Below are 13,265 nucleotides of genomic sequence, written 5' to 3'. Positions count from 1 at the left end.
GGGTCCTCTGAGAACCACCTAGTCACCTCCCATGTCATCTCCCATTCAGCCTTGGCTTTTAAAGGTCTCACCATCTTCGGTGTGGCCACACCGGGGACTAGGCTTCTTCTGCAACTATGCAGAGCCTAGCAGGACCCCCTGCTCAGCAGCTGTCTCTGTTAGGGTGCTGGGCTTGCTGGAGGAACGGCCTCCTCCCAGCCTGGGCTCGGAGACCAGGCCCATACACACACTCGGGCCGTCCTGTCCCTTCTCTGCAGGGTTTGTGGTGTTTGTTTTGGTCCACAATCTCCAAACAGGTGCACATGTGACACCAAGCAGGCACCTGGAAAACAGAGAGGAAGGCATTAAATAAACCACATGTGTCACATATGTGGTCTTTCTGCTAGATTCCCCTCTGCCTTCTACATGCATGCCCTGGGGTGTTGGAGTGGGGGAACTGCTAGCCACACGGTATTGGTTGGTGGCCTTTGTCCCAGGGACCTCATATGTATGGCAAGGCCTAAGCTTGCCCTGGTGTGTGTGTGTGTGTGTGTGTGTGTGTGTGTGTGTGTGTGTGGTGGTAGACTTGTGTGCTGTCCCCACCCCAGGGCCTGGCAGGCTGCGCGACGTGGGCTGCCATCTGCAGCAGGAGGCTCCTGGCCACTTCTGCTGCTCTTGCCCTGACCTGTACCCCAAGAATGAAGAGCAATGGGTAAAGACAGTGTGCCAGGTGTGTGCAGTAGTTGGAGAGGTGTCACTTGTGGGCCGGCGGAAGGCTGTGCCTCAGTCACCGAGCTCTGGTTAGTGGAGTACATGGAGTAGAAGGTTCCTACCAGGAAGGCAGCCTAGGGCCTCCCACACGACTAGAGGCCGGGAGAAGTGCCTGGTTCTTACTCCTGCCGTGCCTGGCCACCACCTTGATGCACCCTGGATGGCATGTGTCATGTTGCCTTAGCCCGCCCTGCCGGTTGCATGGCCCCCTGACAGGAGCCAGGCTCACTGATTACACAATCTAGTTTCCAGAAAACCTTGCCTTCTCTTCTCCTCCGGTGCTTTCCCGCAGAGTTCCAGGACCTGATTGACAGCAGTCAGATCCCTCCTGTCTCTAAGTCTGGCTCCAGTGCTGCAATGCTGTCCTGTAGCTAACAGGAAGTGTTGGTGAGTAAAGGGTAGGACAGTCCTGAGTGTAAGAGACAACTCTCTCATCTCAGCTGTGTAAGTCTTCCTCCCTTTCCCAGGAGGCCAGTCCTCGTGCGGAGTGGGCCCTTGTTAGACACTGGGGCAGAAGGCTCTGTGGTGTGTACCTAAGGCAGGGTCCAGTGGGACCTGCTTGTAGATCCTAATGTGAGCACCACCTAGCACAGGCCTCCATTTGTTTTCTACTCTGGTTCTATAGGAAATCTATGAGGCTGTTGTGGTTTGATTCTGATTCTTGGAGCTGGAGGAAATGGCTATGTGGTTAAGCATGGACACTGCCTTTGCAATGGACCCAAGTCCAGTTCTCAGCACCCACAATGGGTGGCTAACAACTACATATTGCTCCAGTTCCTGGGGATCCAACACCCCCTGTCTCCATAGGCACACACAGGCACGCATATGCTTAGTTAACAATAAGACTGACAACATAGTAAATTCTCCATATCTCCTGACGTTGGTGGGTCTTAGTGCGTGGATGAGGTCTGCCACCCCTACACTTGTTGATGACATCCTTAGAGAAGCTGGTCCCCAAGTCCCCTCTGGTTTCTCGCCTCATACAGGATTCCCCAATCTCCTTCACCCCTCCGTCTCCTGCTTCCTGGGCATTAGACAGACAGCCACAGTCACAGACAGCCGTCCACAGCGCAGCCAGGAGCATCACAGATCCTTAAAGGGGGAGGGCAGGCATTTCTTGGGTTACTTGAAATGTCCTCTGGGCCCTTCGCTCTTGAGTTTCTTGGGCTTTTCCTGGTGGGTGTGCGCTTTCTGGCTTGTCAGAGCAGGCAGCTCTGAGCTTCTGATGCAGGAAGATACTCTGTGTGAGGTGTACACACACACACACACACACACACACACACACACACACCTGTCCCTCCCTTAGAAGCTGGGGTCTTGCTCTGCTACAAGTGAGTGTGGCTCTGAGGCACTGGCTTGCCCTTCCTGGGGGTGTTGGCTTTTCTGGGGGCTCCTCCCCCACAGTTCTCCTCTTCAGTCAGCTCGGAGGTATGCGTCTGTCTTTCTGTCCATAGGGAATGGGCTGGTGCTTGTTTCTGTTCTATTGGAGGAAGGTTTCTGGTGACTTGGAAACCCCAGACAAGCCTTAAAATTGCCTTATCCTAGAACACAGCTTGGCCTAATTAGGGAAACCTGTGCTGCCATTCTTGCTCAGACCGGGCTGGTTTCAGGCCCCGGGGACCCTGGATTAATTGAAACGAGGTGGAACAGATGGATTGAGTCTATCAGCGGCGCTCCATGGCAGCCTCTTCACACTAACGCACTTCATTACCTAGCGACTGTACCAGGGCTCCTGCCCCAGTCAGCAGTTAGGGCCGGAGGCCCCTGTGCAGATGGAATTACAAGCTCCTGGTCCCCTGGGTCGTGCTTTGAGCAGGTGTCATGGATAAATCACCATTTTATGTTCCTTCACTGCCGTTAAATTAGAAAATTGTGGTTCTGGCGGTAACAGTCCCCAAAAGCTCTCTGTGGCTCACGATTTTGGGGTCAAATCTCTGTTGCCCTCTCGGGTTGCAGTGTGGGAGGCATGCTGACCCGGGCTGAAGTGGCAGGCTGGAAACGTCACGCCTCTATAGTGAAGGTATGAAGCAGGTGTCAGCAGCAGGAGATGCCCTGGTTTGGGCCACAGGGAGACTGGTGCGGGATAGGCTCGCGCAGACTTGCTCCATTCTGGTTCCTGCCTTGAAGCCCCTGAGCAGCACTACTCAACAGGTCCCACGGACTGTGTGTCCTGGACACCACGTAGGAATGAGCGATGGGAGGAAAGAGGGACAGGAACCTGTCTATGGCTGGGTACTTCTAGTAAGGATCGTGAGGTGATCGGTGAGGTGCAGGAGCCATGCTGGAAGGGCAGCTTTTGCTTTGGATGGTTTTGTTGAGGTGTGTTCTGGGAACTCCCATGGCCAAATCCAGGTGAGAGATTTTGAGATGTAGCAAGCTGAGGAATGCGAATTGGTGTCACAAGTATCAGGCCACAAATGACCCATGCCATCCATATTCCTCCCAACTTCAGGGTCTCCGAGGGGCTCTGGTCCTGCCACACTGGGTGGAGCTGGTGCCCCGCAGTTCCTAGAGAAGTTTCCAGCTGGAACCCTGAGGGTGTTTGTAGACCTCTGACACCAGTGAAGCCTTTCCCTTGGGCCTCCCGTCACCACTGTACTTGGGGAATTGAGGAGTAATCCTTGTTTTGCTTAGCTTGCTGCTAAGATGATCACACTTGGGACTTTACAGTTTAGAAAGCACATCGTGTTCAAGCCCGCATCACAGGTTCATTCTGGAATGTTCTCTTCTGCGTTTGTACTCAGGGTTCCACTTAATAGACATTTTCATGGAAAATTATGAAACTTTCTGAACTATTCCTTTTTTTGTCTTCCCACTTTGAGATAGTTCATCTTTTGCTCACAGCTGCAAGCTGTGACTCTTAAGGAAACGGTGTGAGATGAGAGCGTGCCAGGCTTGAAGGCCTGGGAGATAACTCTGCAGAGGGGAAGCATTTGGTTTTCGGGCTTTGGTTTCTCATCAGTATGGGAGAGAGAGAAGATACCTACACAAAAGAGGCTTTGTAAAGAAGCCTTAATGCAAGTCTTTAGGAATATTTTCTGATTCACTTTTCCCAACTGCCACTATTTAATAAGGCTTTTTGATGCCTGAGTGGGGAGCTGATTGACAAGTAAAATGTGGATGTGTCATGGAAATGGCAGATGAATAAATTTAGAGAGAGAGAGAGAGAGAGAGAGAGAGAGATTTGCATATAATCGTGGGCACTGGTGTTTTGGCTGCAGTATGGGAGCTGAGAGGGCCCTGGACGGTGTTGGGGGAGGGGGGGTGCTTCCTGTGGAAGGGCATCTCAGTGGGTGAACAGATTGTGTATCTTTTAATGTACTGCTTGGGGCTTGATCTCACCTGTGACAGCGGGCTGTTTCTCAGCCTGGTCCTCTACCTCTCAGGCTCCTGAGCATCCTCCACAGCCCCGGCCAGAAGCCCTCTGCCACCCGGGAGCCCTTGACAGCACTCCTCTTGCTGTGCTGTGGCTGATTGCCGACTTGCCATCCTCAGTCACAGGCAGGTCTGCTGTGTGTGCCCTCTGAGTGTGTGAACCCAGACTAGACCTGAAGGGTGTGTGAGCTGCTCACACAAAGCTGATGGCATACGTGGTCCTGCCTTTTAGTCTTGACTGTGATTGACAGTCTGGGTAGGTCACATGAACATTTTTTATGGTGGTGTTTTGCCTCTGTGGAAAGCTCCTGTTTTGCTATATGGACCATCCCCATCTCCTTGGCAACCGAGAGCATCACTTTCCTCCTGCTGCCTGTAAAGGGGGTTTAACTTTTTGGGATCTGGATTCAGAATTTACGTCTGCTGTGCCAACTCTTACAGACAGTGGGCTCTCAACCAAAGAATGCCCTTAGCCTCAGCAGCTCTTATTTTTCTTTCTGGACAAATTGTCCAACCTGTAAGATTCATTTTCAGGGTACTGGAGAGATGGCTCAGCCATTAAGAGCATTGACTCTTTCAGGGGACTCCAAGTTCCTTTGTGAACACAGTCTGTGGTGGTTCACAGCCATCTCTAACTCCAGTTCCAGGGGATTTGATACCCTCTTTTGGCCTCCATGGTTACCAGGCATGCATGTGGCGCACATACATATATGCAGGCAAAACACCCATACACATTTTTGTAAAAATGCTTACTCTGGTGATAATGGTGGATGTGGGCTGTTCTGTCAGTTTCTCACAAAAATCATTGTTATTTGTTTGTTTGATTTTTGGAGACAAGAATCTCACTATTGGTTGGCCTGGAGCTTGTTCTGTAGGCCAGGCTGGCCTCAAACTCTGAGAGATCCACCTGCCTCTACCTCCTGAGTGCTGAAGTTAAAGGTGTCACCACCAAGCCCTGGCTAGAATCATTGTTCTTGATCTAGCAACCCCACACTAGCCTCCCCCACATATGCACATAAAAGTAGCTTTATCCTGATCCCTCTCCTCATTTTGTTTCTGAGAGACAGTCTTATTTATAGCCTAGGCTGGCCTGAAACTCACTTGTGAATTCCAAGCTGGCTTTAAGTTTACAGTGATCTTCCTGCCTCAACCTCCCAAATGCTGAGATTTTAGGTGTGCACCACCACACCTGGCTTGGTTTTTGGTTTCTTGAGACTTATTCATTTTATTTTATTTTGGTTTTTCGAGACAGGGTTTCTCTGTGTAGCCTGACTGTCCTGGCACTGGCTCTGTAGACCAGACTGGCCTTGAACTCACAGAGATCCCCCTGCCTCTGAATCCCGAGTGCTGGAATTAAAGGCAGGCACCACCTCCACCCATTAAGACTTGGTTTTACTGTATATCCCAGGCTGGCCTTGAGTTTGTGGTGATTTCTGTCTCTGTTTCCTGAGTTCTGGGGTTTCAGACAAGAGCCACCATGCCTGGCCTGATGCTGTCCCGCCTCTTCCAGAACCTTACATTTCTCCCACCTGTGCAGAGAAAGACTCTTCTTCAAATGCGTGGCGAAGACTGATAGGCCTAGCTTGCTCTTGAAACTTTACAGTGAGACTCCTGCCTTGTCTCTGCCAGGGCATCTGCTCTTCTGGGGCTCTCTGCCCACAGCCTCCGAGCTGCCTGTATCCTGGGATTTCCCCCTAGATTCTCCACCTCCCGCATTTGCATTTCTGGTTTCAAGGACCCCTATTCTCCAGGACCTGGGGCTCTCCTGTCCTGGCCCGCCTCTGCTCTCCCTAACTGAGGCTTGAGGCGCCATGGTAGTTTTTTGTTGGCAGTGCATTTCATCCTGTGACTCCTTAGTTGCTATTGTTTTCCTCGTCTAGAGCTGGAACTCAGACCAAGGACCTCACATGTTCTGTATGTCAGTGCACGTGTATTCTCAGGAAGGGTGGATAGTGGGTAGTTCTCTTCTCCTTTCATGTGCATAGCTCAAATGCCTGGTAAATGAATGCCTGGTTTTCTGCACGAGAAGCTACACATTGAGGGTTAGATTACTTCAAAGTGATGTATTGTGGAATCTTTAGAAAATGCTGGGGAAACTTGGTGAAATTGTGGTCACTGTAGTATAGAACAGTCTCTCTTAAGGCTTTCACCTATCTCTTAAACAAGCATCTAACAGAAGCCGCTCATTAGATGTCCATTCAACTGGTTTGTTTTTTCAAGACAGGGTTTGTATAGCCCTGGCTGCCCTGGAACTTGCTTCTATAGCCCATGCTGGCCTTGAACTCAGAGATCTGCCTGACTCTGTCTCCTGAGTGCTGGGATCAAAGGTGTGCACCACCTCTGTCTGCTTCAACTTGCTCTTTGGTTCAGTGTTGGGAGCTGTTTGTTTTAGGCAGGATCTCACTGTGTAGCCTAGGTTGGCCTTAGACTCATGGCAGTTTTCCTGCCTCAGCTCCTAAGTACTGGGGATTATAGACCCAAGCCACCATGCCTAGTATATTCTTAACTCTCCTGGGGACTGTTGTAAACCACTGACTAGCCACCTTGTCCCTTCTGACAGGGTCAAAATCCAGAGAGGCGTGTTTCTGGCTTGTTTGTAGTACAGGCACAGGTGATACCCCGAGGCCCATCAAAGATGGTGTGACAGGCGGTCCTTGAGAGGGTTTTGGCTGCTTCCCTTGGTCTTGAGCAATTGATGAGATCCTGTATTTGGATTTGAAGCCCAGATAAGAATGGCAGAAATATTACAATATTACAGTATTAAGTAGTCTCCTGCCTGCTTCCTCCCTGGGGCTCAGGCTGCCTCTGCAGGATGTAAACAAACCCTCCTCTGACCCAGATTTGGGGGATTGTTTCAAGCAGTTAACTGCCAGTTCATCCCAGCATTGGATTTAGTCCACTTTCATTTATAAGAAGGAAAATCTGGGGTTTCCACGGCCTTTTATGTGAGGCTCTGACTGCAGATCTGAAGTGCAGTAGGGAGGGCACAAAATCTTACCCACCCCTCTGCATGGGGAGTGGGACAGGGGCTCTCTGGAAGGTCAGTTTGTCGAGGCATGCCCCCCCATCCCCACATCAGGATGCAGCTGTGGTGTTTTGGGGGTGGCTGGGTCTGGGAGACTGTGGAAGCTTAGCACTGGGCTACACTCCAGCATCAGCCAGCCCTGCTCCTTGCAGCCAGCCTGGGTGGAACCAGGTGTCCCAAGCAGACTGCGGCAGCCATTTCACAGTGGCTTTCTGTTCTGAGTGCCAGGCAGAGGGGCCTCTCGTCTGCACCCTGCTCACGTCCCCACTAGGCTGAGGGCCTGGCCTGAAGGGAGGCTCCATTGCTGTGGGAGCCTCAACACATTTGCTGGACTTTTGTTGGGGGAGGTCAAAGGTGCAAGGGAACTCATGGGCCACCGAGTACCTTGTCACCCGTTGTGGGTATCCTGTAGCCATCCATGGCTGTCAGAGCCTTGAGATGTGGATGGTATGTCTGGGGATACAAATTATTATTTTAATTAATTTGAATAATAAAAAAAAAGGTATTCCTTTAAGTGCATTTGGAACAACTAGGGAATTGTAGACTACTTGTTCGGCTGTAAAACTTATGAAATCTATGTACAATTCAAGTTCTTCTAAATTGCATAAGAATTAGGGAGTGATCTAAGTGTAAAATATACCCCTGATTTCAAAGATCCTATGAAAAGGAATGTAAAATGACTCAGTAATAATTTTTTATCTTGATGTTTTAAGTGATTACATTTAGATACACTGACTTAAAAGTATGAAAATATTTCCACTTCTACTAACCTTTTTAAAGTGGGCTTCTGGAAAAATTGGGATTGCTGTGTGTTTCAAATTACATGTTAGTGACTGTGCTAACCTTTGAGCCTGCTTTTGCTGGGATGTTATGGGTGGTCCTTTAGTGGCACTGGTTAATGGCCCTTCAGCATTTTCCCCATTGGATTAGTTTTAGGAGACTCCTGGGGTTTTACAAAAGAACACCTTTTATTTGTTTGTTTATTTTTGTTTTGTTTTTTTCGAGACAAGGTTTCTCTGTGGCTTTGGAGGCTGTCCTGGATCTAGCTCTCGTAGACCAGGCTGGTCTCAAACTCAGAGATCCGCCTGCCTCTGCCTCCCAAGGGCTGGGATTAAAGTCGTGTGCCATCACTGCCTATTTAAAAGCCTGTTTCAGGTAGGGCCTTGCAGTATGGCACAGGCTGGTCTGGAACTCCAGGCAGGTCCTCATGCCTCATCCTTTTGTATGTTGAAATTATTGGTGTGCACCACTGTGATGTAAAACGCTTTTCTTCATTGCATGAGGAATGCTTTTCTTAAGGAAAATTAGGAAGTCCTGATTAAATGACACTAAGCTTCCTGTTTCAAAAGACAGTTTTCCTAACAGTACTTTGTAATGATATTTTGCTTAGTGTTGGCCAGAAAGTAAAGCTTCTTGGGGATTTGACAGGTTGCCTTGAAAATGGTGAGGCACACATTATTTTCTATGCTTACTTACGGAAGGATGCTTGGAGGTTCAGAGATTTGAACAAGGTAGCAGGGAAGTCACCAGGACTCAGAGTACAGGTGGTTGTCGAGGATGGTCTTGTTCTTCCATGGTCGCCTGATGCTGGGACCCCAGGAAGGTCACTGCCTAAGAGGATGGTCATGCTGGCCCAAGAACTCCGCTTTCCAGGTGTGCTGTTTGGACGTGTACTGAGAGAGTTTTGTGTGTTGCCACCTAAGGCACGTTTGAGACGACAGCTGTGGCTGGCAGGGTGACTTGAGAGAGCCGGTATTAGATAGTTCCCCCTGTCAGGTGTCTCACCTGATGGTCTTGAGGTGCTCAGCTGTGAGACTAGCCCGCTAGGTACTGAGCTTGTTTCTCGAATGCCAGGGGGAAGATTGCTGAACAAAGCCCCTGCCTCCCACTCCATGCAGCAGAGAAATTCCACTCAGGCTGCTTCTCAGGAGCAACCTTTTCGAGGGCATGGGGCTGTGCCACCCACTCCTTTCTACCAGTCTTCATAAAACGTGAATTTCCTTTTCCTGTGTGTGTGCATGTGTGTACATGTGTCTGTCTGTGTGTGTGCATTTGTGTCTGTATGTGTGTGCGCATGTGTGTCCACCCCATACATGCACATGGACTCTGCACCTGTTGGTTTTTGTTTGGTCAGAGCCTCACTGAATCTGGAGGTCACTACTGGGCTGGCCAGTGATCTCAGGAGATCCACCTGTCATTGCCCCTTCTGCTCCGCATGCGCACCCGGCCCCCATTGTGGTAATATCCTTTCTGCCAGCCTCCGTTTCTCACCATGAGCACTGGGGCTCCAGACTCAGGTTTGCATGCCCGCACAGCAGACGACTTTACCTGCTGAGACCTCTCCCCAGCCCCAGGTTGCGTTTTTCTTCGGGGGATTTGTGAGAAGCAGCTCTAAACAGGGAGAAGACTGGACCTGCCCAGCCTCGGGAATGACCAGGGCAGTGTGGGGGTCCTGCCACCACTGACCAGAGCACGCCTCCTGAGAGATGTGACCGATGGCCATGGCCGTGCCCCACCTTCTCTCTGGGGCCTTTGTGTGAGGGTCAGGAGGCAGCTGTCCCCAGGCCACCTTCTCTGCCTGGGCTGAACAGCCAGACATTTTCCTCTTCTAGAAGGTCACCCTGTGAAAAGAAAAGAAAATTTCCTCTTCTAGAACTTGCCTCAAAGCCCCCTCCGCTCAGATCCTCAGTCCTCAGGTTAGGAGGGCTTGGTAGCATTTCCATTGTTTGTTCCCTGTTTTAACTGCACGTCTATGCTGACAACAACAATTCAGTATAGCTTTTAAAAAGAAGCTTAACCCAGCTGAGCGCTAGTGGCACATGCCTTTAATCCCAGCACTGGGAGGCAGAGCCAGGCCGATCTCTGTGAGTTCAAGGCCAGCCTGGTCTACAGAGAAACTCCCTGTGGGGGAAAAAAAAAACAACAACAAAAAAACAAACAAAGAAGAAGCTTAATCGTGTCATCTCTCTCTGTGCCAGTTTCTGCATATGCAGCTGCCATTTTCACTTGATGAGCAACACAGCATGATTGCACTCTGCGTTGAATGGTTTCACTTACCATTTGGGGCCTTCACAGTTGCCATGTAGTGGCTGTGGGCTTCTCGGGGGACTTGATTAGCTGTTATTTACCTACTGGCTCTTTGCTCTAGTCTCCTGTCCTTTAACGGTGTCTTTCTCTTTGTCTCTGTAGGAAGTTCTCCAGCAGCTGATCGTAATGAATCTGCCCAATGTTTTGATGATTGGCAAAGACCCACTGTCTGGTGAGTGCAAGCGTCCCACCCCCGCCTCCTGTAGTGCTGGGCGATGCCATCAGTTTGGACAGCTGTTAGCCACAGCTCTGGCTGCCAGCTTGGAGCCAGCTCAGTGACACACGTGATGGTTTTGGTGAGCTCTGAAGAGTGGCTTACTGTCCCAAGGCTTTAGACTAAGCATGCGTTTCTTCCCTTAGAGAGCGAATCCCTCTCTGGTCCTCAGATGTGCATGGGAGACAGGCTTTGTTCTTTTTGAGAACTGGGGACTGACTTTTGGAGTCTGGATTGTGAGGGGCTCTGCAGGCTCTACTTCTGTAAATGTGACCAGTCCATTGTGGTGGATGCGTCCCTAGATTGGAAAGCAAGCACCATTCTGGGGGCCAGTGTCTGTCCTCGGGGATCCTGTGATGTTTGTATGTGTTCCGTGCATGTTCCCCTGTCCCATATCCCTCCCTGGACTGAGCGCACCTGGTGGGCAGGGGTTCGAAGGTCCTCTGGTCTTAGGCAGTAAGTCTATAAAGTGGCAGATCCTGACACCTTCTAGGTGTCATGGCACAGCTGCCTTCCTCCACGCAGGTAATTCCGGGTGATATGGAATGGTGGCGGAGTGATCCCCTTCACCTTGTGACCTCCCCTTCACTGCAGCACCCAGAATGCGCTCTGGGGTCAGAGCTCCTCGTGCAGCTCCTCCTTGTTCTTTAGTTGTTGGGACTCCGGAGTGGGTGAATGAGGTGTCAGGACACACAAGGGTGCAGCCTGCATGATGGGCTGAGGCCGGGGTCCTGAGAGCTAGCAGTTTTTACAGAGGGAGCATCACTCTGGGCTGCTTCTTGGCCTCACCTCCCTGGGGTCTAGCTGTCCTTTCTCCTGACTGGAACAGTCCTTAAGTTGCTGTGAGACTAGAGGAAAAGTAAACCCAGTGACCAGCCAAGGGACATGACTTCTAAAAGAGCAGTGTGCTCGATGGCATGACCTTGGGAGTATCAGCAGAGGCATTCTTGTACAGTAGAAGTAGGTAGGACATTCTTTCCGGGCTCCAGCTGGCAATATGTCTACTTTTTGGGGAGCAGGTACACCGAAAAAGAAACATGTTTGGCACTGGCCCGCGAGCATTCATCACCAGCATGACGTGGTGGCCCTTCCTTGTCCACCAGGTTGCTTGGTGGCTCCTGCCCGTGAGAACCCTCCCCATCCCATCCCAATCATCAGCAACAGGAACATTTGGTTCTCCAAACCCTGGCTCTGGATTCATCTTGTGACCCTCCAAGAGGAGGCGGAAAATGCCACCTGCAGAGCGTCCAGCCACCCCTGCCAGAGCCCCAGGGAAGGTTGGGTCCTTGGAGACCTGTATGGTGATGCTGGGGATGTGGGGTCGCTTGGCTGAGAACCGTGTTGATGAGGGGCTGGTGTTAACCAGGAGATACCTCGTAAGGTTGGCTCTGCCAGCAGGGGCTGCCGTTCTGTGTGCTTTGAGGGCAGCGGAAGAGCTGGAGAGCAGAACACTTGCTCCTGTACCAGCCTTTGAATGCGCTTTAGAGTATGGAAATGACAGCGTGCTCCCGGGGTGTGTAGGTGTCATCCCATTTATAGGCGAGGAATTTATTTATGCGCACGCCCTTGTCACTAGGCTGATTGGCAGCTCAGGCTCTCTGTAGTGCACACCCCAGCTCGGCAATTGCCAGTATTCAGCCTTTTTGGATCACAGAGTGGGAACATGGTGCTGTGGAAAATGTCACTGGGTCAACGTAATAAGTATATCCTCCTTGCCCTGCCCACCCACCCTGTGAGCTATGCCCCTGCCTCATCTTTCTGCTGCCCCCAAACCTGGAACCTTCTCTCTCTCTTCCTCGGAGTCTCTCTCCCCTATCAGAGGCAGACTGTCCATGTCAGGGAAAACAAATTCTCGTTCCCGTGTTGCACCAAACCAGAACACCCACAGAAAGCAGATTCCTTTTTTTTTTTTCCCTGCCAGATCACATGGATGGAACTGGGGTTATAGACAGTTGTGAGCTGAGCTGCCGTGTGGGTGCTGGGAATTGAACCCGGACCCTCTGGAAGAACAGCTAGTGCTTTTAACCACTGAGCCCTCTCTCCAGCCCCCAAAGTAGATTCTTTTTAAATCACATTACTTATGTATTTATTGGGTTGGGGCCCAGGCACATGTGTCACGCGTGGGCGTGCACATGGATGTGAGAGGAGTATTTGCAGGGATCCTTTCCACATATAGATCCCAGGGATCAAACTTGGGTCCTCAGGCTTGGAGCTAAATGCCTTTACCTGCCGAGCCATCTCATCGGCCCTGATTTAGAACCAAAACCAAAACCCGGGTTTATTTGCATACCGTCGAGTTCCTCCAGTTTCAAGTGTCTAGTTTGCATCAGCAAGTGTACAGAATTGTGTAACCCTCTCCCCAGTCTGTCTCGTAGCCGCTTCTCAGTGTGTGTCAGCAGGTGAGTGGTCCCGGGCCCCCACCGTGACACAGAGTCAGTGCTCGCCCGGTTCAGAAGTTCTGGTTCCAGTTCTAAGGAGAAGAGATGAGGCGACACTGAACGTGGGACATTAAGGCAAAGAACGGCACCCACGCCTAAGCTCAGCAGCCTGCCTCTGAGGGCTGAGGTGGCCTCCCCTCTTGAGGGGGTCTGAGAGTCAGAGGGCGTGGCAGGAGTCATCCACCAGGAGGAAGATGCAAACTCAGATCCCAGACGTTATTTACGGAATCCTATTTTCAGTTTTAAACTTTAAAATATGTGTGCGTAAGAATTGTGTGGCTGCCCCTGGGTAGAGAGACTCGCTTTTCCCACTCATTCCTGCGCTCTCCTGCCTGCATCTAGTGAGGGCACACTTCAGCTTCTTTTGGCAGAGGCT

General features: G+C 50.8%; 1 protein-coding gene across 1 annotated transcript in view; it reads left to right on the top strand.

Moving 5' to 3' along the window:
- Positions 1–13,265, top strand: part of Ccdc88c (coiled-coil domain containing 88C) — a 115,513-nt gene that overhangs the window by 37,459 nt on the left and 64,789 nt on the right. Inside the window, exon 4 of the mRNA XM_051196472.1 lies at positions 10,340–10,409. Coding sequence (XP_051052429.1) covers positions 10,340–10,409 — 70 coding nt within the window. The remainder of the gene's footprint in view (positions 1–10,339; positions 10,410–13,265) is intronic.

This window comes from Phodopus roborovskii, unplaced genomic scaffold (assembly GCF_943737965.1).
Source record: "Phodopus roborovskii unplaced genomic scaffold, PHOROB, whole genome shotgun sequence".
In the NCBI taxonomy this organism is placed as follows: Eukaryota; Metazoa; Chordata; class Mammalia; order Rodentia; family Cricetidae; genus Phodopus; species Phodopus roborovskii.
Note: the sequence above shows the minus strand (reverse complement) of the source record. Positions and strands in the feature narration are given on the sequence as shown.